General features: G+C 38.4%; 3 protein-coding genes across 3 annotated transcripts in view; all 3 read right to left on the bottom strand.

Moving 5' to 3' along the window:
- obsl1b (obscurin like cytoskeletal adaptor 1b) overlaps positions 1–14,508 on the bottom strand; it is a gene marked incomplete at its 5' end in the record, with an annotated part of 25,450 nt that extends 10,942 nt beyond the window's left edge. The window contains 12 exons of the mRNA XM_051906063.1: positions 342–608; positions 1,609–1,875; positions 3,231–3,500; positions 3,603–3,869; positions 3,980–4,249; positions 4,339–4,614; positions 5,292–5,567; positions 5,660–5,935; positions 6,024–6,299; positions 6,526–6,798; positions 6,880–7,155; positions 14,394–14,508. Coding sequence (XP_051762023.1) covers positions 342–608; positions 1,609–1,875; positions 3,231–3,500; positions 3,603–3,869; positions 3,980–4,249; positions 4,339–4,614; positions 5,292–5,567; positions 5,660–5,935; positions 6,024–6,299; positions 6,526–6,798; positions 6,880–7,155; positions 14,394–14,508 — 3,109 coding nt within the window. The remainder of the gene's footprint in view (positions 1–341; positions 609–1,608; positions 1,876–3,230; positions 3,501–3,602; positions 3,870–3,979; positions 4,250–4,338; positions 4,615–5,291; positions 5,568–5,659; positions 5,936–6,023; positions 6,300–6,525; positions 6,799–6,879; positions 7,156–14,393) is intronic.
- Positions 12,122–14,387, bottom strand: LOC127519270 (uncharacterized). The gene has a single exon (XM_051906877.1). The coding sequence runs from the start codon at positions 13,622–13,624 to the stop codon at positions 12,497–12,499; it is 1,128 nt and encodes a 375-aa protein (XP_051762837.1). The 5' UTR covers positions 13,625–14,387; the 3' UTR covers positions 12,122–12,496.
- Positions 14,406–25,312, bottom strand: LOC127519259 (obscurin-like protein 1). The gene is made up of 12 exons (XM_051906846.1): positions 24,353–25,312; positions 20,810–21,929; positions 19,254–19,523; positions 18,880–19,140; positions 18,472–18,777; positions 18,129–18,395; positions 17,183–17,458; positions 16,750–17,025; positions 16,288–16,563; positions 15,710–15,985; positions 15,130–15,405; positions 14,406–14,908 (listed from the first exon to the last, which is right to left on the bottom strand). The coding sequence occupies exons 2-12, from the start codon at positions 21,822–21,824 to the stop codon at positions 14,532–14,534; spliced, it is 3,876 nt and encodes a 1,291-aa protein (XP_051762806.1). The 5' UTR covers positions 21,825–21,929; positions 24,353–25,312; the 3' UTR covers positions 14,406–14,531.

The following is a 25,312-nucleotide window of genomic DNA, read 5'->3' as shown; positions in this document are numbered from 1 at the left end:
AATTTTCCAGTTAAAATAGTCTTAAATCCTTGAAGATAAATATACTTGAGATAATACTACATTTGATATTAAGACTTGTTTCCTGAGAATGTGTCTTTAACACAAGTGTATTTTGTCTTACTGCACTGACAGATTTTTACATTTGTTTTAAAAACATGAAAAATACAACCTACATATACAGTATAGTAAGATAAGATACAATTTAGGAAAACAAGTCTTAATATCTTATGCTGTGTTGCTTTTCAAGTTTCTCTTAAGGACTTTTGGATGTTTTTTAAACAAGTTTAAACAAAATGAAAATTTAAGTCTCTACTATAAAAATAGTTTAATTTGCACAGTACCTTTAACATTCAATCTTGCTAATGATCTGACATTCTCAACAGAGAATATGTAGGTGCCAGTGTCATCCAAGGTCAGGCTGGAGATGGTAAGGCTGTGTACCCGTCCTTTTGCAGTCATACGCAAACGGTTGTTGTTTTTGAGAGCATGCCCATCCTTCTGCCATACACCCTCCACATTGCTATGTGACAGCTCCACTTCAAAAGAAGCTGTCTCTCGTTCGTAAGTCTGGATCTCAGTTAGACCTTTCCGAATCTTGATTTTCCGTGCTGCGTGACAAGCAAAAAGAGTATAGTTCAGTGGTGATGCAGTTAGAAATCAGTGAAGAGTTTGGAAAAGAAAGAGAAAGAGATTAAGATGAAAGGTAAAGATTATAAAGAGAAAAAAATAGAACAACAGTTGGTGAATTAATTGGCTCGGTTTTGTCCGCTTGGTGTTAGCAATACACTAAATCCTGCCTTCAATCAGGGCTATGCCAACATTTTTTAAAAAGTATTCCAAAACAGACAGGCAGACAGGCATTCCCCGTGGAAAAGGGTGGTTTATTTTAGAGAGTTGGTGACACCACCCTAGATTTTGAAGGCCAGTGCATAAATTTAGCTGCAATGAAAACAGATCCAGATTCATAGTTGGTGCCAGGAACGGCCAAAGCACAGACTTTCTCTCATCACTTGCTCATTTGTACAACACAGCTTTATCTTCTTTAGCTATCCTGAAAGTAATGTTTATCAGTGGTAATTAATTGTTTGTCTGCTAAAGAACAAATTAATTTTATCGTGAGAAGTTATATTAAGAGATATTGAAAAGCTTGTTTGGTAAGTTTGATGTAGGCGGCTAACAATCAAAGGCAATGGAAATTAGTTGTGAGTAGAGACACATGTAACTTTTATCCTCCTCTCATAATATCTGTGTTTCACAGGCAACTAAGAGGAATTAAAAGGTTACTCAGCCAAGACCTTCTACCAGCTCTTGATCTAGTTCTCATTTGACATGCTTAATTGAATTATCATAGCTCTTCTGATCTAATGTCAATACAGAAAGCTGCTCCCTGGGACTCAATAAGTGGTCTGCCAATCACCTGTTTGCTGCTGTCAAACCATGGAACAAGTGTCACTAAAGTAGCTGCCTCTTGCTCGCATTACTCTTGGTTACTTGATTCAGTTTGTTTAAGACAACAACATCGCAACGGGCAACAATGAGGGACCATCACCGTAGAGAAATGCTAACAACAGCACATAGTGAGAAAGAGGTCAGCATTTGCAGACTCACGTTCCACACTGAGCTTGGCTTGCGTGCGGTCATGGAGCGTTTCACAGCTGTAGGTGCCTCGGTCTGAAAGGGTGAGTTTGTGGATTGTGAGAGAACGTTTTTTGCCACTCTGCTTCAGGGTGAATTTGGACCCTGGATGTATAACCACTCCTTGTCTCATCCACTGCACCTCCGCAGTCTCAAGGCTGACCTCCACCTCAAGCGTTGCCTCACCAAACTCCTCTGCAACCACCGGGTCCATGCTCTTTGTGAAAAGTACCTGCGCCTCTAAATACAGATAAGGGTAATTGATCAAATCTTTCCCCGTAGTAGTTTTTAACACTTTATGAAGCTCTAAACCAATGATCAAAACCAATAAGAACAACATTATTTCGTGTGCTTGGAGTACAGCTCCTCGTTCTACATTGCTATGTGCTGTAGTAACACTTGTCTCTGTCAGTTAAGAGTGGAATTCTAACTGGAGAAGCTGTTAAGCACAAGCCATCATAAGCACCTTTTCAACAATTCAGGCATGCCTGAAAGGGTCATTATTAAACTCAAACATGTTGACATGACATTAAAGACCTGTGCAGGCTCTTAAAGAAAATACCACTCTCTACACTCCAAATACCATTTTGTAGAAAATAACCTATTGATTAATTTCTCACTTAAAGGGTTGGTTCACCCAAAAATGAAATTTCTGTTATTAAGTACTCACCCTCATGCAGTTTCAAACCTGCAAGACCTTCGTTCATCTTCGGAACACAAATTAAGGTATATTTTATGAAAGCCAAGAGGTTTTCTCCCATAGAAAGCAATGAAATGACCACATTCATGGTCCAGAGAAGTAGTAAAGACATCGTTAAAATAATCCATGTGACTACAGTGGTTCAACCTTAATGTTATGAAGTGCCGAGAATACTATTTGTGCACAAAAAAACTTTTTTTTAACAATTTCTTCTCTCCCCTGTCATTCTCCTACACTCTTTATGTTGTATAGACGGTGCAGGCTTGACGGTTCTACGTGAGAACGCTGGCTCAGTATTGGCCGGCTCCTGTGTCAGCATCACACGCATGCATCGTGCTGCTCTCGTGAACAGCTTTGGCCAATACTGAGCCAGCGTTCGGACGTAAAAACGGAAGCTCTGCACTGCGTTCACTGCATCAACTGCGTAGGAGACTGACAGGAAAGAGGAAAAATTGTTGAATAAAGTCGTTATTTTTATTTTGTTTTTGCACACAAAAAGTATTCTCGTTGCTTCATAACATTAAGGTTGAACCACTGTAGTCATGTTGACAATTTTAACGATGTCTTTACTACTTCTCTGGACCTTGAATGTGGTAATTTCGTTGCTTTCTATGGGAGATAAAAAACCTCTCGGATTTTATCAAAAATATCTTAATTTGTGTTCCGAAAATAAACGAAGGTCTTGCGGGTTTGGAACAACATGAGGGTGAGTAATTAATGACAGAAATTTCATTTTTGGGTGAACTAACCCTTTAATATGTTGATACTGAAAATAAATGTTTAATAGTTAAATATACTGTTCAAATTGCTCCCCCCCCCACCCTCCAATATTGACTTGTGTATTTATCTGTTTTAATCAAGCAAAGCAATGAAATAATGATAGATGATGTTCTACCTTGGACCTGAAGGATAGCTCTGGAAATCACACCTTCAGCCTTAGCAGTCAACTTGCAGCTATCTGAGACTTGGCATTTGTTGATATGCAACATATGGCATAATCCATTACTTGAGATGTTGAACTTATCATTTGATGAAATTGGCTGGCCATTTCTAAACCAGGCCAACTTTGCATCCTCTGGAGACACTACACACTTAAATGTTGCATCTTCTCCTTCCATGACAGTTATGTTGTGTAGCTCCGCAATAAACTCCACAATGCGAGGAACTTGGGAAAAGAAGAGAAAGAAGTTGGCACTTAAGTAATATGTGAATTGTTCCTGATTTCAGGTAAACTTTTTGCAGAGTCCTTTGGTAGAATTTTACTTACTATTGACCACTACAGCAGCTGATGTCCTTTCATCTTTGGATTCACAAGCATATTCTCCTGCATCATCTTCTGTGATGTTATATATTGTCAGGCTTCTCACTCGACCATCAGCTCTGATTGTAAAATGTCTGTTTGGCACAATCTCTTGGCTGTCCTTAAGCCACTGAACATCTCCTTTTGACTTGTACAGTTCACATTTTAAAACCACATCACTACCTTCGAGTCCCACTATGTTTTCCAGTGGTTTGGAGAATTTCACTTTCATTGCTGATTACAAAACAGTAAAGACAACATTTTATTGCAGACCTTTACAAGCAATCAATTATTAGTACATATAACAATTTCGTAGAAATGTATGGTTCATTCCCCAGTCTTACCTTTGACTTGGACACTGAAGTGCATCTCGTCGGATCCCACGTGACATGTGTACTCTCCAGTATCACATCTCTTAAGTGGGTTAATAGTAAGGTAGTGGGTGTTACCATCACTTGTTGTGTGGAAACGATCTCCTCGGATTGGATCATGACCCCTTCGCCATTTCACTGGGGCATTGACCCTGTTAACAGTGGCACGTAGTGTCACACTGTCTTCTTCATAGGCTGAAATATTTGTTCTTTCTTCTTTTTTGATGAATTTGAATGGTGGTTCTATGAAAAGGAATTGTGTTATTATTTAGTGTTTTTCAGTTGATACATATGAAATTTCATTTTCTTGGCTATGCTACTGGTAAATTTACCTTGAACCGTTAGCCTAGTTATCATTTTGTCATCAATGGCATCACAGAGATACTCTCCAGAGTCAGATGTCTGAAGTCTTGATATCACAAGCTTCCTCATTGTGTCTCTGCTTTCAATGTGTGTGCGTGAATCCTCTTGTAGTAAACTTCCATTGCAGTACCACTGGACTATAGCATTTGCTCGTGATACCTCACATTCCAGGATAAGCTCATCTCCTGTCATTAAAATGTGATGTTCTGGCTTCTCTGAATTTCCAACAATGGACACTGGAGCCTCTGTGCAAAAAGAAAAAGTTATTTTTGTACACTGTCAGAAAAAAAAATGTAAATTTTTTTAGGACAACAAAAACCATAACAGTTTGTCACTGGGGCAGTACCATCAAAGGTACAGCTTTGTACCTTATCTACACCTAAAGGTGGGTAGATAAGGTAAGAAAGAGTACATTTAAAGGGTTAGTTCACCCAAAAATGAAAATTCTGTCATTTATTACTCACGCTCATGCCGTTCCAGACCCGTAAGACCTTCGTTAATCTTTGGAACGCAAATTGAGATATTTTTGTTTAAATCCGATGGCTCCGTGAGGCCTACATAGGGAGCAATGACATTTCCTCTCTCAAGATCCATAAAGGTACTAAAAACATATTTAAATCAGTTCATGTGAGTACAGTGGTTCAATATTAATATTATAAAGCGCCGAGAATATTTTTGGTGTGCCAAAAAAATTTAAGCCATCGGATTTAAACAAAAATATCTTAATTTGTGTTCCGAAGATTAACGAAGGTCTTACGGGTGTAAAACGGCACGAGGGTGAGTAATTAATGACAGAATTTTCATTTTTGGGTGAACTAACCCTTTAAGGGTACTGCCCAAATGACAAGCTAAAGGTACAAGTTTTATACATCTTCTCTAACCGTGTACATACATGTTTTTCATTGTGGTAAACAAGTAGTACCTTCTACAGTAACAGTGAAGACAACTTTATCATCTTGTGCATCACAAATGTACTCTCCTGAGTCCATCAACTCAGCACTCAGAACAATCAGAGATCTGAATGCCCCTTCCTCTTCACAGATGAAATGCTCCTTTCCCTCAATCTTCTCATTGTCTTTAAGCCAACTGACCACCCCATTTGCTCTTGAGATCTCACATTTTAAGACAATCGCATCAGATACTACAAACTGGCGTTTTGTTTCTATGTCAGCTTTCCGCAGAATTTTCAGTGGTGGATCTGGAAGGATGAGGGTAGAATTTTAGTTGGTTGCAAGTGATGGATTTTGTACGTTTTTGTAAAAGAAAAATCTCTTTATCACTGAAATGTACCTTTGATTTTCACTAGGAAGTCCATTACATCATCTCTGGCATCACAGACATATTGCCCTGCATCATCCAAAGCTGCGGAGTGAATGGTTAACTGTCGACTTGTGCCATCCTCTGTGATAGTAATGTTGATGTTCTCCTCAATCTCTTCTCCATCCTTCTTCCAGCTAACTTCAGCATTTGGTCGAGACACTTCACACTCAAGGACCACAATGTCTCCAACAAGTTTCTCTACTGCATAGGTTGTTTTCCTTGGCCGAATAAACCTAACTGGTGGCTCTGCACAAAGAAATTAAGTCATTAATGATACTGAGAACTGAAAGTTGCTTTAAATTATGAATGATTAAATGTAGGGTCTTTGACATACCTGCAATATTTACAAAGAAGGTTACTGAGTCCTCAGCAGTGTCACAGACATATTCTGCAGAGTCTTTGACGGTAGGTTTTGGGATAATAAGCCTCCTATAGACACCATCAACCTCCAGAATTAGGCTGTCACTCTCCTCCACTTCAAGACCATCTCGATACCAACGTACGTTGGCATTGGGTCTAGAGATTTCACAGCTTAAGACCATCCTCTCAGAAGTCTGTTGGCAAAGTTCCATTTGGGACTGGCTTGGAGAAACTATCCGCACCGGTGGTTCTTTAGGGAAACATGCCACAAAAGTTAACATGACGTCAAACTTGACCTTATTTATGTTCTTCTTAATGCACGTTCCTGACCTTATTGCACAGAATTCATGCAATTCATCTCTGAAAATTATTCAAAGATAAAAAAAAAATGTCTTTTTAATCTTATCCAGTTGAATAACTTGTTGTGATTATTTTGTTGTTCTTGTACATGCTATATTTAAAGTTGAATTTGATACCTTTTATGTTTAGATTAAAGAATATTGAATCATCAGCTGTGTCACAGACATATTCTCCAGAGTCCTCAACACCACTGCGCAGAATTTTTAGCCGTCTATATGGACCCTCTGTCTTTAGCTTTATGTTTTCGCTCTCTTGTAGTTTCTGTCCATCCTTGAACCATGTCACCTTTCCATTTGGTCGTGAAAGTTCACAGCTGAGGACAATTTCTTCAGGAACATAGCGATCAAGGTGGACATCTTCCTTGGGATATACAATCATCACTGGAGGTTCTGTAAAGCAAAACAAAGAAAAATAGCCTTGTAAATTTTATCAGATTTTAACTTGGTAGGAATATAGATGCATTTACTCACCTCTTACGTTAACTTTAAATATTAAGGCACTATCTCCAGCACGACAGGTATATGTTCCAGAATCTGACAGCTGAGCTGACAGGATGATCAGCCTTCGTAAAGTGTTTTCTGCCTCTATGAGGACATTGTCACTAGACTTTAACTCTACTCCATCCTTGTACCATTGTGCTGTAGCATCTGACCTGGACACTTGACAGCAAAGGAGTAGATTGTCTTGTTCCACAATATTTCTGTGCAGATCATCTTCTGGTATATAGGCAAATGTCACAGGAGGTGCTGCAATGAGAAGGAAGTGAACATTAGTTTTTTGTTATGCTGCTTTTACCTAGTCACACAAGTATGACATGTTAAGCATGCGATTCAAGCATGGATGATGATTGCTTGGCCAGCCCTGTAGAACTCTTTCTCCACTCTAAAAGCCAAATGAAATACAAAGAAAAAGAGAATACAGTTAATGAAAGCTTTGTGAGAATGAAGTGCTGTTAAGCACAGGTAATAATGGTTACAAGGCATGCTTGCCCAGCGTAATTTTTGTTTTAAAGTAAAGAGAACAAAGATGGTGGTTAAATAGCATCTAAGGATGGCAGTAGTTGGTGGAAAACTTGCAAACAAACTTGTGAAGCTTCAAAAATATTCCTGCATTAGGGAAATGGTTAAGGAGCCCATAAAAGCAGCAGAATGGATCTGTTGAAAGGTAGAGAAGAATGCTTTCACCCAATGGAAACTGAATTCTACAAAGTCGATGTATTTGTTAGTTATATAACAAAAAACTTTGGATAAGGTTTATATGTCACCTTTAACATCCACAAAAAATTCGCTGATATCATCAGCAGTATTACAACTGTAAAACCCAGAGTGGGATACATTTGCTGATTGGATAACCAATGTCCTCATGGTGTGCTGAGATTTGATGTAAACCCCAGATTGAGGTAGGAGCTGTAATCCATCCTTATACCATTGGACCAGGGCTGTAGGATCAGATATCTCACATTGGAGAATGATTGGCCAGCCTGCTTCAACTGACTTGTTCTTCTCAATCTCAGGAACAGCTGAGAACGTCACTGGTGGAGCTAAGAGGATTTTTGTTCAGTCAAAATTCATAGAATTACCAAAAAAAAAAAAAAAAAAAAAAAGCCTTTCTAAGTTATATATCCAGATAATCGATGAGAAATAATGAAATGAAATAATGAAAAAGATTCAAACTTACGTAGGCTAATGAATGAGACACTTTGCTGAGTCCATGTGTATATTATGAGTTGATCTCTCATGTTATTTGCTACTGTAGTTCTGAAGCATGTTCTTCTGAACATATAACTTAATGAGCAGGTCTAAATTAGGTGACATGATCTATACAATATAGTGATATTGTATAGCAATAAGCGATTCGAAAGATGTTCAGAAACCTTTACAATCTTTTTTATATAGTAGTGATTGTTTGTGTCAGCAAAAGGGGTGAGGAGATTATTGCATTGTTTAACAAAATTGGACTTTGATTATTTGGTTATGAATGTTTTCTTTGTTAAAATCTGATGAGGGCAAACAGCATTTAGTGGATGAAGCGTTATTTGACACATTGTTAGTGGTTTTGAGAAAAAGTATGTAGACTCAAAATCACCTGCAACATCCACCTTGAATGCTATGCGATCATCCACAGCCTCACAGCTGTACACGCCTGAGTGTTTGAGCTCAGCGGAATGGATGATCATTGTCTTCATAGTGCCCTCTGATTGGATGTCAAGTCCACTGTCTTGTTGGAGTTCGACTCCATCTTTGAGCCAGGAAACTTGGGCAGTAGGGTCTGAGATTTCACACTGAAGTATAATGGGACAGCCTGCTTCAATAAACTTGTTCCTTGCAATTTCTGGGAGTGCTGAGAACCTAACAGGGTGAGCTATGAAAATTTGGAAAATGTAAATAAATAGAAAAAGTAGATTATCGACAAAGTAATTTTTGCAAAAATGTACAAATCTGTTGAAAGACATTTAAACAGTCTTAACCTACAGATGTGTTAGTCACAGGATTTACCCAGTTATCAAGAAGTGAGAGAAGCAGGGTTTAAATAGATGGTAAAAGATGTAACAGGAGATACATTTTCTTTCACAGGGACTCAGGGAGTGATTAGAAATTAAAGGAATATATATATATATATATAGGGGCATGAAACAATACACAGCATATTATCTTTTTAATAGTTAATTTGTGTGGTAGTGTTGTGAAAATCACCTTGAACATCCACCTTGAATGATACGGTATCACCTGGAACATGACAGGTGTAGTTTCCAGTATCAGACAGTTTGGCTGATTGAACGGTTAGTTTCCTCATATTTCCATCTGTTTGGAAATTGAGCCCAGGGTTTGGGGCCAGCTCTCTACCATCTTTACACCAGAGCACCTGAGCGGTAGCGTCTGATAGCTCACATTTCAGAACAATTGGTGAGTCTACTTCGGTGGACTTGTTCTTCTCCACTTCTGAAATTGGAATGAACTTCAGTGATGGAGCTACAAAGTTGTGAATGGCATAGAGAAAGAACTGTATGATTTAGTGGAAAGTTACTGACTATTATGTTGTTTTTCTACTATTTATAAATGCATGTGCTTGAGTGACAAAGAATTAACATGTCAAGCTGCTTTTGTGGGATAAAGGCCAAAATATTTGCCTTCTGCTTCTGAATAACCACAATATATGGTTATATGAAGGAGATTGCTTGATCTGATTTACACACATCTCATGTGGTGTCTTGATGATAGAAAGCATCAAATCACCTTTGATTTCCACATGGAATGTGATGGTATCATTGTTTGTCTGGCAGCTGTATGTTCCACTGTGACGTAATTTGGCAGTTTGCACAGAGAGTGTTCTCATTGCTTTCTCATTCACAGTGACAAAACCATCTTGAGGAAGCACCTCATTCCCATCTTTGTACCAGCAGACTTGCGCATCAGGGTCTGAGACTTCGCATTGCAGTTTAAAGGGTCTTCCTGACTCAATGCATTTGGTCCGTTGAGCCTCAGGGACACTGGAAAACGTCACTGGAGGAGCTACAGACAATTTTGCACAGACACATTTACTTTTATATTTGTTGCCTTTTTATAAAACATACATTTTATATTTATAGTTTTTCTCAAAACTTGATTCTCAAGAATGAGCCAAAATATTGACAATCATTTAGTGTTTTATGAAAGAGTCTGTTTGGCATGAACATGACTTTAAGAATATGCTGACGATTAACTGTAATTATCAATAATATGAAAATACAAAACTGAAAACAGACATACTCAAACATCAGAATATAAGATGAAAGATTAGTAGCGCAAGAGTAAAGGACAACATGGAAAGTCACAGATATTTAACAACAGACAAAACATTGGAAACAAACATCAAAGACAAACATTCATGAAAACAAATTTAGTTTTGTTACCTGTTCATGAATCAGGCCTTTGCACATTTGATGGGACTTTCTGTAATTCCCTCAGTATACCATATATATACAGTATATATATATAATGATTGTTATATATTATTTGTATTAATAGTAGTAGTAATATATCAACAGGAGCATTTCTAATTAGATATATATCTAAAGGAGATAATTACTGTAAAAGTTTCTTTAAGCATACTTTAGACATTGGTATTACCAATTTTCTAGTTTTGGAAATGATTTTACTTTGTGTTTATTTTAACTTTAAGAAAGGAAAAGGTCAATGGTAAAAAGCACTATATTGGCTAAAAAGTAATTTCTTTACTGAAATATTCATCAGTGGTGCAACATCTTACAACAACCTATTAGTCTGGCATTTATTTGAACAATAGATGCTGCAAAGTTAGTGACAGTTGCATGATTGAAGTGGTTAGTTTGGTAATCGGATGGATTGAGTTGGCGTAGATGACTGATGAATCACCTGGTAGGTCCACTGCAAACTGGACGGTGACATCATCTGTCTCACAAGCATGTTCCCCAGAGTGAGACGGCTCAGCTGTTTTGGCAACAAGAGCTCTGAAAGTCTCTTCAGATTGGGTGATAACATCACATTGTTGGAGGTCCTCGCCTTCCTTGTACTGGCACACCTCTGCCATTGTGCTTGATACCTCAGGTTGTGGAAAATTAGCAATGCCTGTTTCATCATTTGACTCGCTCCCTTCAGTCTCATGGATAGTTGAAGTTTGCAAAGATGTAGCTAAGGGGTTTAATTTAATATGTTTTAATGTAAGCAGATAATTTGACCTAAACAGGTAATACTTAAAATAAATGTTTTTATAATTAACAAGTAACATGCATAAAAGGGAAGTATTTGTTTTTTTGCTTCATAGCCATGAGAAAAATGAGAGGCTATACTGCATTAAAGTTGTTATGAGTATCAATTGCTACTTTAATATGTTTTTTAATGGTTACATTTTTTTTTTTAGATATAAAAATCATTTCATGTATGATTTTTGTTGTTGTTGTTGTTGTTAATTTTTTTTTTTTTTTTTTAAATAATACTTGAATGACTGGAACTGATTATATAGCAGTGTGGATTTAAACTAGTTTAAAATCACCTTTGACATCCACCTTAAATATTATGTCATCATCCTTTGATTGACCCGAGTCAATGGCTGGAGCATTCGGCCTTTGTACTTCTTCCTCCATTTCAAGAATATGTCCATTTTCCGAGTAAAATTGCATTCCGTCCTCGTACCAATGAACTGGAGAATCGCCTTCAATGGGTCTGACAACTTCAGTTTCAAGTGGTTGTATAAATAATTCTTCATTGTGAATAGGTTCTTCAGTTTTGAGGGGACAAAGCAATGTTTATAGTGAGTTATCTATCAAGAGTATAAGTGTGAATCAATTTGGATTGATTTGGGTACACAACATTTAAGCAAAAAGCCAGACGAAGTTAGTTGCTTTTGTTCATTAATGCTGTGTTAAACATAGTTTTAAATCACCTTTCAGTTCCTCTTGATAAACAAATTCGTCCTTGGTAACAGTCTCATATGCTTCTTGCAGACACATATTTGATGATTGGATGAGCTCTTTCTGTATTGTAGGTTTATTAACTATCACAGTTGCTTCATCTTGTTGGCAGGATATAGGTTTTTCTTGAGTTGTGTGGTCAGAGCTCTCAATTAGTAGTACACTGGAACAGTCTGCATCAATGGGCAAGCTCTCATCCATTCCACAAAGTGGTGTGGAATTTGTCCTCGAAGCTAGGGATATTTCAAGTTATATAAAAAGAGACATGTATTACAATTATGACATATTACATTGCATATTTAAAGTTAACTTAGCTAAATGAACTGCACTGTATTTATGGCCTTACAATGGATAATCTTACAAAAGGTTTGTATCTTAGTGTTTTTTTTTATTATTTATATCAAAATGTCACTCTTTCTGCTAGAAGTTAGATTCAAGATGGTACAATATCATGTTTTAGTGAGATGGTCTTTGTTAGATAAATATTTGGTGATAGAATTTTACTGGTGAATAATTATGAAATGCAGCTACATTGTAGAACAGGGCTGCTTTTGTTTCTAAATTCAGAAAATGGATCCAAATAGATGACATTAAATGGTTGTTAGGTGGTAAATGTCAATGGCAAATATTTTGCTCTCATCATTATTTGCAGAATGATGGAGCTAACTATTTAAATCACCTTCAACATCCACCTTAAAAGCTAAGACATCTTGATCCATGTCACTCTCTTGTATTGTGATGTGATTTGAGCCTTCATCTTCGGAAACTGAAGTTCTTGTTTGATTCATTGGTTGCAGCTGTTGTAGCTGAGGTTGCAGTTGTGGTTGTAGCACAGGTTGTATCTGTGGTTGTAGCATTGGTTGTAACTGTGGTTGTAGAACTGGTTGTAGCATTGGTTCTAACTGTAGTTGTAGCTCTGGTATTCCTTGTAACTGTGGTTGTAGAATTGGTTCTAACTTTGGTTGTAGCTCTGGCATCCCTTGTAACTGTGGTTGTAGAATTGGTTGTAGCATTGGTTCTAACTGTGGTTGTAGCTCTGGTATTCCTTGTAACTGTGGTTGTAGCATTGGTTCTAACTGTGGTTGTAGCTCTGGCATCCCTTGTAACTGTGGTTGTAGCATTGGTTCTAACTGTGGTTGTAGCTCTGGCATTCCTTGTAACTGTGGTTGTAGCATTGGTTCTAACTGTGGTTGTAGCTCTGGCATCCCTTGTAACTGTGGTTGTAGAATTGGTTGTAGCATTGGTTCTAACTGTAGTTGTAGCTTTGGCATCCCTTGTAACTGTGATTGTAGAATTGGTTGTAGCATTGGTTCTAACTGTGGTTGTAGCTCTGGCATCCCTTGTAACTGTGGTTGTAGAATTGGTTGTAGCATTGGTTCTAACCGTGGTTGTAGCTCTGGCATTCCTTGTAACTGTGGTTGTAGAATTGGTTGTAGCATTGGTTCTAACTGTGGTTGTAGCTCTGGCATTCCTTGTAACTGTGGTTGTAGAATTGGTTGTAGCATTGGTTCTAACTGTGGTTGTAGCATTGGTTGTAGCTGTTGTAGCTGTGGTTGTAGCATTGGTTCTAACTGTGGTTGTAGCTCTGGCATTCCTTGTAACTGTGGTTGTAGCATTGGTTCTAACTGTGGTTGTAGCTCTGGCATTCCTTGTAACTGTGGTTGTAGCATTGGTTCTAACTGTGGTTGTAGCATTGGTTGTAGCTGTTTTTGTAGCATTGGTTCTAACTGTGGTTGTAGCATTGGTTCTAACTGTGGTTGTAGCATTGGTTGTAGCTGTTTTTGTAGCATTGGTTGTAGCTGTGGTTCCTCTTTAGTCAGTCTGAAGGTTGTTGGAATGGACACTGGGGTCCCTTCTCCAGATCTTTCCGCTGTGAGTTTGTTGTTCTCTTTTTCAGATCTGATCTCAGCCTCAGTTCCTGATCTTCTCAGGAACTCTTCTATAGTTGAGTGGTTTACACAAAGAAAAGTTGAAGTACTTTTCTGTCGTCGTAATCAGAAAAGCTTTTAAAGATGTAGTTTTATTGAATGGTTAATTTTTAAGATTATTTCAAGATTGTAAAAATGTAAGAGAGATGACCATATCACATAGTGGTCTAAAAACAAGTCAAACATTGGTTAAAACACATTAAAAACAAAACATGATTACGCAAGAACTCAGATCACCAACTTTCATTCACTCAGCCATTCATTCTGTATTACAGTTCTCTTATTTCAGTCAGCACCATACTGATGATGATTCTGAATGGCACATGAACAAGATGACTCAAGCAAATGAAGACGGTGTACAATATAAGTTTAAATGAAATGTGCTTCAATGAAGAATGAAGATATGTAAGTCTATAGAATGAGTGTTAGTTTGGAAGAAGGGTTTGCAGACCAACTGGATGTTGGATAAAGACATGATAGCATGGATTAGTTTTGGGAGCTGTTTTGGGTAGGTAACCAAGATGCAGGGGACCAGCATCTCCAGGAAGAGCTATTGGATAGTTAAAACCGCTCTTGTTAGTGGCACAGAGGTGCTGGGTTAAATGCTTGGGTTGAGGTAGCATTATATCACCTTTTATATCCTCCGTGCACCGGACAGAGTCATCATAGGTCTCACCACTGAACACCTCATAGTGAGACAGTTGTGCTGTTAGGAAAGCCACAAAGAAAACAATAACTGACTTGCTTCAGCCATGTCAATGTTCCTAATTCAGAATGGCGTACAAATAAGTGGCAAACCACCTTGGTCCATTTCAAACTGGATGGGATCATCTGGTGTCTTTGGGCTGTTTACTTCAAAAAGAGATGTCTCAGGTGAGTGGATGATTACAGTTCCTCTGGATGCATCTGAGTGAACTTCAGACTCAGATTCAGGTTCAAATTCAAATTCAAATTTAGATTCAAGTTCCAATTCAGGTTCAAATTCAGCTGCAGGTTCAGATTGAGGAAGCAAGACCTCCTCATCTTTTGTCTGGCTGACATATGGAGTGGAATCTGAGATCTCATAATGCAGTGCAGCAGGTTCCATTTCTTCAGCGCATTTGGTCATCTCAACATCAGGATCAGCCAAACTTGTTGGTGGTGGCACTACAGATGACCATTGACAAAGGAATGCTTTATTCAATGTAAGTGACTATTTTTCAAAACGCAGAAAGACAGAACCAATTATGGCCACTGAAGCCAAGGACATGTACTAGTAACGTAGTCAGAATACATTTAAAGAGAATAAAAAAGCTACGTAGAGCACACAATTGTTAGTTGTCACACAAAAACATTAAGAAGGTTAGAAGCAAATATTTAAAAATCACCTTGGTCTTGTACATTAAACTGGATGACATCACCCGTTCTCACACAGTCGTACCATCCAGAGTTAGAGGGCTGTGCTGTCTTGACAGCTAACGTCCTCCTGGTACACTCCAATTTGATATGAGGCTGACTTTTTGAGACGAGCTCTACACCATCCTTGTAACAACACACCTTGGCATTTGGATCTGAGATCTCACCGTGCATATCAGTGGAGTAGTCTGCTTCAACCAGCTGGTTCTTCACAGTGTCTGGTAATGTTGAGAACATCACCGGTGGGTCTAAAGGTGATCCATTGCATTATTAAAGAATATACAGAATTAATATCCTTTATTAAAAAGTTATCTAGGTTGCCTAATCTGTGATTTCTCAGACCATCTGCCAAGAAGCAAGTTAAATAAAGTAATGCAAAACATGTAACATCTGTATCAAATCACTGCCCATAAGTTGGATGCATGGTGAGAGGCATGTCCATAACAGCAATGCTAAGAGACGCAGACAACAAAAAAGCTTGTTTGTTAGTTTGCATCTAGTTTTGCAAATGTGTTACTGGATGTACAAGTTTCTCAAAAAGTCACAAATCACCTTTGATATCCACAGTGAACTGGACAGAGTCGTCAGATGTTTCACAGCGGTACAATCCAGAATGACTAGGCTCTGCTGGATTGACTACCAGTGTCCTTGAATCTCCCTCTGACTGAATATCCAAACCAGTCTCTGGCTCAAGCTGTGTATTATTGTGGAACCAGCGGACATGGACTGTGGGATCTGAGACCTTACAGCGGAGTTCAAAGTGGCCACCAGCTTCAGTGCATATATTCTTCTCAGCTTCTGGAACAGCTGAGAACCTCACTGGTGCAGCTACAGATGATGGTTTGTATCAGAATCATCAAGAATTACAAGAAATTAAAGGACCTATTGCTTTAAGATAACATGTACTGTAACAACTGAATATACAAGAACATCATGGCTTAAAAAGATAATCCAAAATTGTAAAACTAAACCAGAAAAAAAATTGAGACAGGTATTGTACAACAAAAAAATCTTTGAAACATTATTAAAGATTGTGACAAAAGTGCAACAGAAAGCAGTGATTGTTAGTGGCATAATTGCAAGAAGACATACAGTTAATTTGTAAGTCAGGAATAAAGATGGCAAATCACCTCTTATTTCCACATGAAACTTGATGACATCATCCTTTGTTGTGCAGCTGTACACACCGGCATGAGACGGGTGTGCTGACTGAATACTGAGTGTTCTCATGCAGTCATCTGATTTGATGTCTACTCCAGATTCTACAAGGAGCTGATCCCCATCTTTGTACCACTGGACCTGTGCAGTAGAGTCTGAAATCTCGCACTGCAGAGTAATGGGGCAGCCTGCTTCAATGCACTTTCTCCGTTTAACCTCTGGGACAGCTGAGAACCTCACAGGTGGGGCTATGGATATTTTAGAGTGATTTAAGTCTCACTTTATGATTTTAATTGTTATTTGTTACATTTAATTTGAAATAATTTTTTTTACATCTGTACAGTTTTAATCGAAATTGCCATTGTCTTGCCATTTGTTAGTTGTCTGGCAAAATGAAAATGCAATTTAATTCACTAGTAAAAATACAAAATCACCTTTAACATCCACATTGAAGTGAACAGCATCACCCCTTGTCTTGCAGCTATACACCCCTGAGTGGTAAAATTCAGCTGACTGGACAAAGAGTTCCCTCTTTGTGCCTTCAGTTTTGAAGTCTAGTCCACTTTGTGGCAGAAGTTTTGCACCATCTTTGTACCAGGAGACGTGGGCAATTGGATCTGAGACCTCACATTGCAGTGCTATCGTTGAGCCTGCTTCAATGGATTTGTTCCTCTCACCCTCCGGAAGAACTGAGAACCTCACTGGTGGAGCTATATGCGTTTTCATTCAACATTATTTAGTAAACTTTAGAGGCTTGCAAGTTCAAGATTCTTTTATGCCTTCATTCTTAAATTTCATACATGTCAACATTATAAAGCTGATTAACAACTTTGAAGAAAGGAGAAAAAAAGAACAAAATTGACTCACCCTCAACCTCCACATTAAATCTGATGACGTCATCAATAGCGTCGCAGCTGTACACCCCTGAGTGGGAGAAATCCGCTGATTGGATGACAATCCTCCTCATTGTTCCTTCTGATTGGATATGCAGACCTTCCATTGAGTGAAGTTCAACACCATTCTTATACCAGCGAACTGGAGCCTCAGGGTCTGACAGCTCACAGTAGAGTACTATAGGGTTACCAACCTCTACAAATTTGTTTCGATCCATTTCAGAAAGTGGAGTGAATTTTACCAGTGGAGCTGATTAAGAAGAATATACAAGCCAGTACAACACAAAAATTGTTAATATCCTCATAAATATACACTGTAAAAAGTAATATGATATATCTACTCCATAAAATTTTGGCAACAGATTACAAGCAATATTATTAATTAAATTCAACAAATAGAATTAATCAAATTAGTTCCTTAAATGTCAACCATTTAAAACAAGTAAAATTTAAGTGAAATTTAAACAAAAATATCTGAATAACAGACAGACGTCAAAGTTGAATTAAGAATTATAATAACTTATTTTTTATTGCCAACATTGAAGACACCTGATGAAAACAAGCAGAATCACTGAAGGACAGAGAAACACAAGAATTAACAGAGGTTTAGATGTTGATGTTGACTTTATTGAAAAGGTTTGGTCACCATTATGGTGATCAGTGTTTCATTTAGTTGGCCAGTTTCACTCTTTGCTTTTTATGTCAGTTTGTGGTTTTTGTAATGGTGTTTGCTAATTTTACACATTTTAAATGGTTGACTTTTAAGGAACTAATTTGATTAATTTTAACTCAATTCTTATATGTTGAATTTAATTAATAATATTGCGTGTAATCTGTTGCCACAATTTTATTGAGTAGATAGAGCGTATTACTTTTCACAGTGTATCTCAATGCAAAGAAAATCAAAGTTAAGTTTTCACCTTGTAAATACAAAGCAGCAGAATCTCGAATTCCGTAGGCAATGAAGGTGATCTCTGCTCCATTGTCTGTGTCTCGTACCCCGCGAATACGTAGGGACTGGTGTGTACGTGAACGCCTTATGGAGAAACGTTCATCGTCTTGAAGCTGATTTCCATTTAGAAACCAAGAGCCTATAACTGAGGCAGAGAGCTCAATGGTAAAGCAGGCATCCTGGCCCTCTGGCACCAAAGCATCTTGTAGAGGTGCTTGGATTCTGGCAACTGGAACTAGAAAAATATGGAATGAGATTTGTTAGTGTTTTCGTTATACATATGCAATGGACAGCCTTATAAAGGAGCTTACCAAGATGAACTGCTCGAGGGAACTCTACATTTCCACTCTTTCCATATTTGTTGACGCTGCATATCCGAAATCTGTAGTCTGCCTCGCAGGGAACACTGTCGCCAAGAATCTCCACTGAGGTTGCAGAGTCTGTGGTCAAACATTGCAGCCACTCTTGTGAGCCAACCTCTTGTCTCTCAATTATATACCCTGAAGGTGGATTCTTTCGAGAGTCTTGTGCTGGAAACCAGGAAAGAAGAGCTGCGTTCGCTCGTTCTGTGTTTATCTGTACCCCGATAGGACAGCTTGGTGGACAGTGCCTTGCCGCTGAAATTAGCACAAGAGAAGAAGAGGTTAGTTGAAAATGAATACATTTGAACATTCAGGAATAGAAGTGTTTACATATTAATAATTCCAATGTTTTCATACCTTTCACCCGTAGCTGAGATGAAGTTTTTGATCTACCCACGTAGAACATGACCAAACCAGAGTCTTGTGGTGTGGTGTTTACAAAAACCAAAATGTGTGTCCTTCCAAAAGATTTGAGAATGGTCTGATGGGTCTCTCTTAGCTCGGTTCCATCTTTATACCAATGAATGTCCATTTCCTCCTCCTCCACCTCCACACAGAAGGCTGCATTTTCCCCCTCCAGGACATCAACTTTTCGTGGCAGCTTTCTTACTATAGTGCCTTCAATAGAGTAAGTTTATACTTGATTGAAGTTATACAACTGCAAATGCTAATAAGATGAAATTGTTTTCCCAGACAGATGATGGCAAATAAATATAAATTTTTTGTTTTACCTTTGACCGCTACCTCTGCAATGCTTCTACCCCCATCAGCCATCTCGCATAGATAAATCCCATCGTCATCAACTCCAATATCACGAATTGTGAGTCGACGCTTTGTCCCCCACTCTTCCATCCCATATTTGGCTCCAGGCTGTAGTCGTCTGTCTTCTAAGTACCATGTGATTGGAACAGAGTCCTCAGGAACTTCACACTCAAGAACAGCCAAGTCTCTCTCCCATACTTGCAAGTCATTCAGCGGTTGCTTAAATCGAACAGGTGGCTCTGTTACAAGAAGGAAAGGACCCAAAAAGGAGGCTTTTAAAACTTTTCTTTATGCAGTAATGGTTTGATCTGCATTATCTCAGAGATACATTGCAGAGATGCATTTGCAAAATATCAAATACCTACCTCTTTGACCAGCACATGTTGTGTTTTGGATACTGATGTGCTGATGTCCCCACCATTCTTTTTAACAAGCTTAGCCAGCAAGACTTCCTTGATAAAACAGCTTCACCAGACAAACCATGCTGGTCAAAAAGCACACTTTTTGCTGGTGAACTGCATGATTATGCTTGTTTACCTTTTAGGGCAACACTACCATACACTAGCATACACTAGCCTCGATCAACATGGATATTCATCCATGGAAAATCAAAGTAGTTTAGTTGATGATATTGCTTTTCTTTGTCCAATAGTGGCTTTGAGGCAGTCTGTATTACATTTTGGAAATTTGTACTTTACTGCATTTGTAAATTAGTATTTTTGTCTAATTTTTCAGTTTAAAATATGGCTTTTGAAACAAATTTATTTGAGAAGCAACCCTGCTTAAGATATTTAGACAAGTTTTCAGAGAATGTATCTTTAATATGAGAGCATTTTGTGTAATTCAATAATTTTAAGTATAAACAAGTAGAGAAAAATCTACCAGTGCAGTAAGGCTTACATTCAAGATAACATTTATGAAAACTTGTGTCTTAAGATTTTAGGAGAATTGAGTTGTTATTTTTTGCAGCTCTTGTGGATTATGTCTTAAAGTTTTTAAACCACACCCCTGACATTATTAATGTTCGTGCTTGTTTTAGTAGTCATACCTTCAGTTTAGCCTTGGTGACTTGAAACCCTTTTGAGCTTTATGGAGTTGCCTGGCTCTGATACAATATAGTCATGCAAAGCAATCAGTTTTGACTGTTTAATGGTCCATGTGAGAAATGTGAGCTTGCCTCCAGAGATTTCTATCACATGTGTGGGCCTCAGGCCTTTCAAAGCTTAAGTAACTTTGCAGATATAGGACTGGATGGAATCTATTTCATGTTAATGAGTTTGGCCTGGTCAGGTAATTTTAAAGTTCCCTTGATGCATTTCCTACAACTGAATCATCATAAAAGTTACTGCTGATTAGGGAACCAAATGCTTGACACAACAGACGGCAACTGGAAACTAAACTGCAACTAAAATGTATTCCAAACTAATACTGTATAATGTTATAGATCAGGTGGTAAATCCATAAAATTGTATTGAATTTGTATTGTTCTGGATTTATCACATTATCCAAATGAGAGGACTCTTACCTTTAACGATAAGGTGTACAGCACTCAGGGTTTGCCCTGCAGTGTTTGAAGCAGAACAGACATAAACTCCATTGTCCTGCTGTTTGCAGTAGAGAACTTTAAGTGTGAAGTAACCCTCTCTGTCTTCATATAAGAGATACCGTCTCCCAGACAAGATAAGTCTCCCATCTTTCCTCCATAATATTTCTGGTTTGGGCTTCCCGGTTACATAGCAACGAAACTTTGCATGTTTCCCTTCTGTCACTGCAAACATTTTCACTTTGGCTGAGTTTGGTAGCGGGTCATCTTTCAGCCTTGTTGCAACTTGCCTACCACTTCTCTGTTTTCCCTGATGTGCTTTCCAGTGGCCATTAGTGTATCCATTACGGTTCCCTTCATCCTCGTGTCCTGGTCCGGCATCGACCAACAGGACAGCCCCTGCCAGACTCTCTCCAAATTCATTCCTGGCCTTACACGTGTACACCCCTCCATCTGGTGCTCTTGTCTTGAAAATCTTTAGCTGGAACCACCCTCCATCCTGATAGCTGATGGTGAAATGCGTGCTCTCAAAGATCTCATTCAACTTCTTGCCATCCTTCTCCCACATCACTTCTGGTCTAGGATTTCCCCACAGCTTACAGGAGAACATTGCATCCTCTCCTCGTCCAACCCTAGTCGACAGGGGCTTGATGAGGAAGCGTGGCTTGTTTTCCTCCCGAAATTCCATCTCCTGTGCTTCACCTTCTACTTTCAAAGTGGCTGCTGCGTAAGTCTCTCCAATGCAGTTCTTGGCCTTACAGATGTATTGTCCACTGTCCTCCATTGTCACAGAAGTTATGATAAGGTTGTAGACATTGCCATCCTCAAACACCCGGTATCTACCCTCTGGGTGAATCTTCTCATTGTTTCTCTCCCATATAACTGCTGGTCTGGGATCCCCACTGATCTGGCATTTCAGAACTGCATCTGTGCCACTCTGTACAACCACAGGACGAGGGTAGGCCAGGAACCGTGGCGCTCCACCAAACACATCCATCCCTGCTCACTTGCCAACCTCCACTCAGATTGACAGGCTACAGGCATTCAGTCTCTTTATTACTCTGAAAGAATTTTGTTGTCCAGCTGTTTATCAAGTAAGACTCTAAATCATAACAAAGAAAAATACATTTAATGCTTTGATAATAACCAGCAGTTTCATACATTATTTATATAATACTGCATGTAAATACCAGGGTTGGGCACCGTTCAAAATTCAGTATAGAATGTCTTTTAAATTCCAGTTCAATTCCTGAATTTGAATTGAGGTAGCAAACAGTATTGAATTGGAATTTAAAGAAGAGCAATTATAATGAATTTGTAACTTGTTTGAAAGATTTTTAAAAGCCTTCATTTTAAGTTTATAAGCCTTAGAGATAATCAATTCTACACTTTTGAATTTCACTAAACCCTGGTAAATACAGTCTTATTGAATAACAACAGTCTAGATGCCACTAATAGTCAGTCAAACAGGAAATCTCTTAATGTAATTCATTTAGTACATGTGCAGAACTTGTTGTATTTCAGTAATTGCATGTTAGTTTATTGCATAATGCTGCCTTCAACTGTACCTGGAAAGCTTTGTATCTAACAACTAACAATCTACTTTGTCTAAATCAAACCGTGTTAGCAGTTTTACTGCTCTGTTTTACTGCAGAGTCGCTTTTTGCCATTATAGAGACACCTCTTCCAACGTCACAACTTGTTAACTTAAAATATGACTTGTTTGCTTGGTCATTTATGTAGGGGTGAATTCAGGTTGATTGGGACACTTTTTCCCGGTCATCTCAATGGCAAAAAGTGTCCCAATCAACCTGAATTCACCTTACATGTATTATATTTTTAAAACAGAATTACAATTGCTATTGGATCTGATATTTGACTTTTTGCCATCATTTACAAAAGTAATATAGTTCAGTGTTGGTTCAACTTTTTAACTTTTTGACTTGACCTGTCATAGCAATAATTTTCTGTCAACTGAATTTGTCTCTCATATCTATCAAAAATTATTAACCAAACTTTTCGTGTTTCATGTCCCAAAGAAAACTGCTTCAGCTACACTCTCAGAAAAAATGTGCATACAGCTTGTCACTGGGGCAGTACCCTTAAAAGGGCATCTTTGTACCTTATTTACCCCTGAAAGGTTCAAAGTAGTACCTTCAGGTACGTATTGCTACTCTGAAGTACTAATATGCACCCTTTAGGTACAAAAGGTACAAAGATGTCCTTTTAAGGGTACTGCCCCAGTGACAAGCTGTTGTACCTCTAAAGGTTTTCTGAGAGTGTATTTCTGAAATCTTCAGCAATCTGCTAAAGTATATAGACTGATTAAAAACTAGTTGTTAAGTGAGGGTGTTGGTATGTATGTGCACTAGTAGGATTTGATAGCGTGGGCTCTCCCCAGAGAGAAAGGATTCTATTACACCAGATTACTTAATGCCCAGAACTTTCTTAGATATTATACCTTGTGTGAGAAGAGCTCTAGAGGTGAACCGTGTTTTAGCCCTATTGCAACAGCGACCACAACACATAACTAACACAGCTGGTGCTGTATTTCAATGGGAAAGTGCTTTATATAGTCTGCCCTAAATAAAGACCTGTAAGAGGGCATGTGTCAGGTATCACAAAGCACACCACAGAACACGCGTGCACATACAACACAGGTCTCGCACACTCACGCAGGACACACCCCATGGGGACCTCTCAGTCAAAATATGCTATGCCTCTCACACCCCCTTTAGCAAATGCAGCGACGAATTTAGCTGTTAAATGTCATTGTCAAAATTAGTTTGTTTGTCATTCATTTCAGGAAAAAAACACTTTCTCTGTACTATTAAGTGGAATCTTCCTCTGAAAATATCCTCTGTTGCATATGAAGTAATCCAGATCATGTTGGCTTAATATGCCCTCATTTGATTTTTTTTTAATGTGTGGCTTCTCAATTTCAATCACGCTGCAAGTTTGGCCTCTGGGATGTTTATTCGCCATGGCTGGTTTATCTGTTTTAGGATAGCACAACACATGAATCGCTAGTCTTGGGAATCTATGACGCACAGCTAACTTCAGGAAAACGATCCGGGTATAAGTATCCTCTTCAGAACCTTAAATGTCTGCTAGTTATTCATCATGCTACGCATTTGCTACGCTACAAACAAGACAACAAAACATGATATATATAACACATAAGCCACCTTATAAGAATTTCCCTACAATTGAAGAGCGTTAAAAACTAATTCTATTACTTTATACTCTATATATCGACTGCATACTGTATATTGTCTTAAGAAAACAGGTGTTCAGATCTTCCACAATGTAGTCAACATTGAAGAACACATATCAAAAAGAAAGGAAAAGCAGATACTCTTATTATATCTCCAACTGGTATTAATGTTAAAGGTTTAACGATCTAGATCAGGAATTTCCCTTAGGACTTTAAAAGGAGATTAACCTCCTGTTTGTGCTCCTAATTTCATTAGACTGACCTTTGACCTCAGGGAAACTGCACTTTGTAACATTAACATATCCTACCTCTCTTCAGTCCTCAGAGACAACTGTCAATATACATTCCACGGCAACCAGCTTCTCCTGCTTCACTGGCCCTCACTTCCAGCTGTAGTTTTTTTTTTCTTTTTTACAGAATAATCCTTTTCCACTTCGGTAAGTTTTTTGCGGTACGTTCTCCTCATTAACATCTAGTCAGTGTCACCTGCCCATTTTGCCAAGGCTTTTAAAGTGCCCCTTTTAAGATGATTTTAGCCTTATCAGACAGCTTTCCTTTGAACACTCCAGCAGTCCCACGATCTCTATGGCGTTTAGTCCTGAGACACCCCTAGTGTTATTGTTCATAGAAGACTGTTAAATGCTTTTGCAGCTGCTGCTGTCCCCTAAAAATACTGGCAGCCTCGATGACAGCAGTGAAGATAAGTCAGGCTCTCCATTCACTTGCTCGCAGTGGCTAAAGATAGGTTGGATTGCTCGTCCTGGGCAGATTGCTTGACTTACTTGAGACCTTGCAATAAAATCTAAGGAGAAGGGCAGCAGCCTTCTGGCCTCCTGAAAACTTTCAGCATTTAGTTGAATGTTGAGAAACGTTTGTTTATGGCAGCAGTGCCAGCGTAGTCATCTGAAGGCATTCAGACACTGCAGAGGATTCCTGGTAATGGTCATAATTTTATGGGATCTGTCATCAGCCTTAGTAGATGTGTAGCCCAACAAATGATTTAGACAAGTATGCTGATCACACGTACTTTGTGTATAAACAACGACAACAACATTTGGTGTAAATAGCATTATGTATCTGCTGTATATGTGTCTGACATAGGTGTTATTTATGCATTTCATTGTCAGAGAAGGTACAGCAAAGTGTCCTTAAATAAGCTCAGCAACTGTGAAATGCCTCTGCGAAAAATATCTAAAAACGAAGCGTTCAAAGAAAAGATCCAGAGGGGCGCTGCGTGCACGTGTGATAAGGCTTATGAATGTGTGAGG

The sequence above is a fragment of the Ctenopharyngodon idella genome, chromosome 9 (genome assembly GCF_019924925.1).
Source record: "Ctenopharyngodon idella isolate HZGC_01 chromosome 9, HZGC01, whole genome shotgun sequence".
Classification (NCBI taxonomy): Eukaryota; Metazoa; Chordata; class Actinopteri; order Cypriniformes; family Xenocyprididae; genus Ctenopharyngodon; species Ctenopharyngodon idella.
The sequence above is the reverse complement of the archived record's forward strand: the minus strand, read 5'-3'. Positions and strand labels throughout refer to the sequence as shown.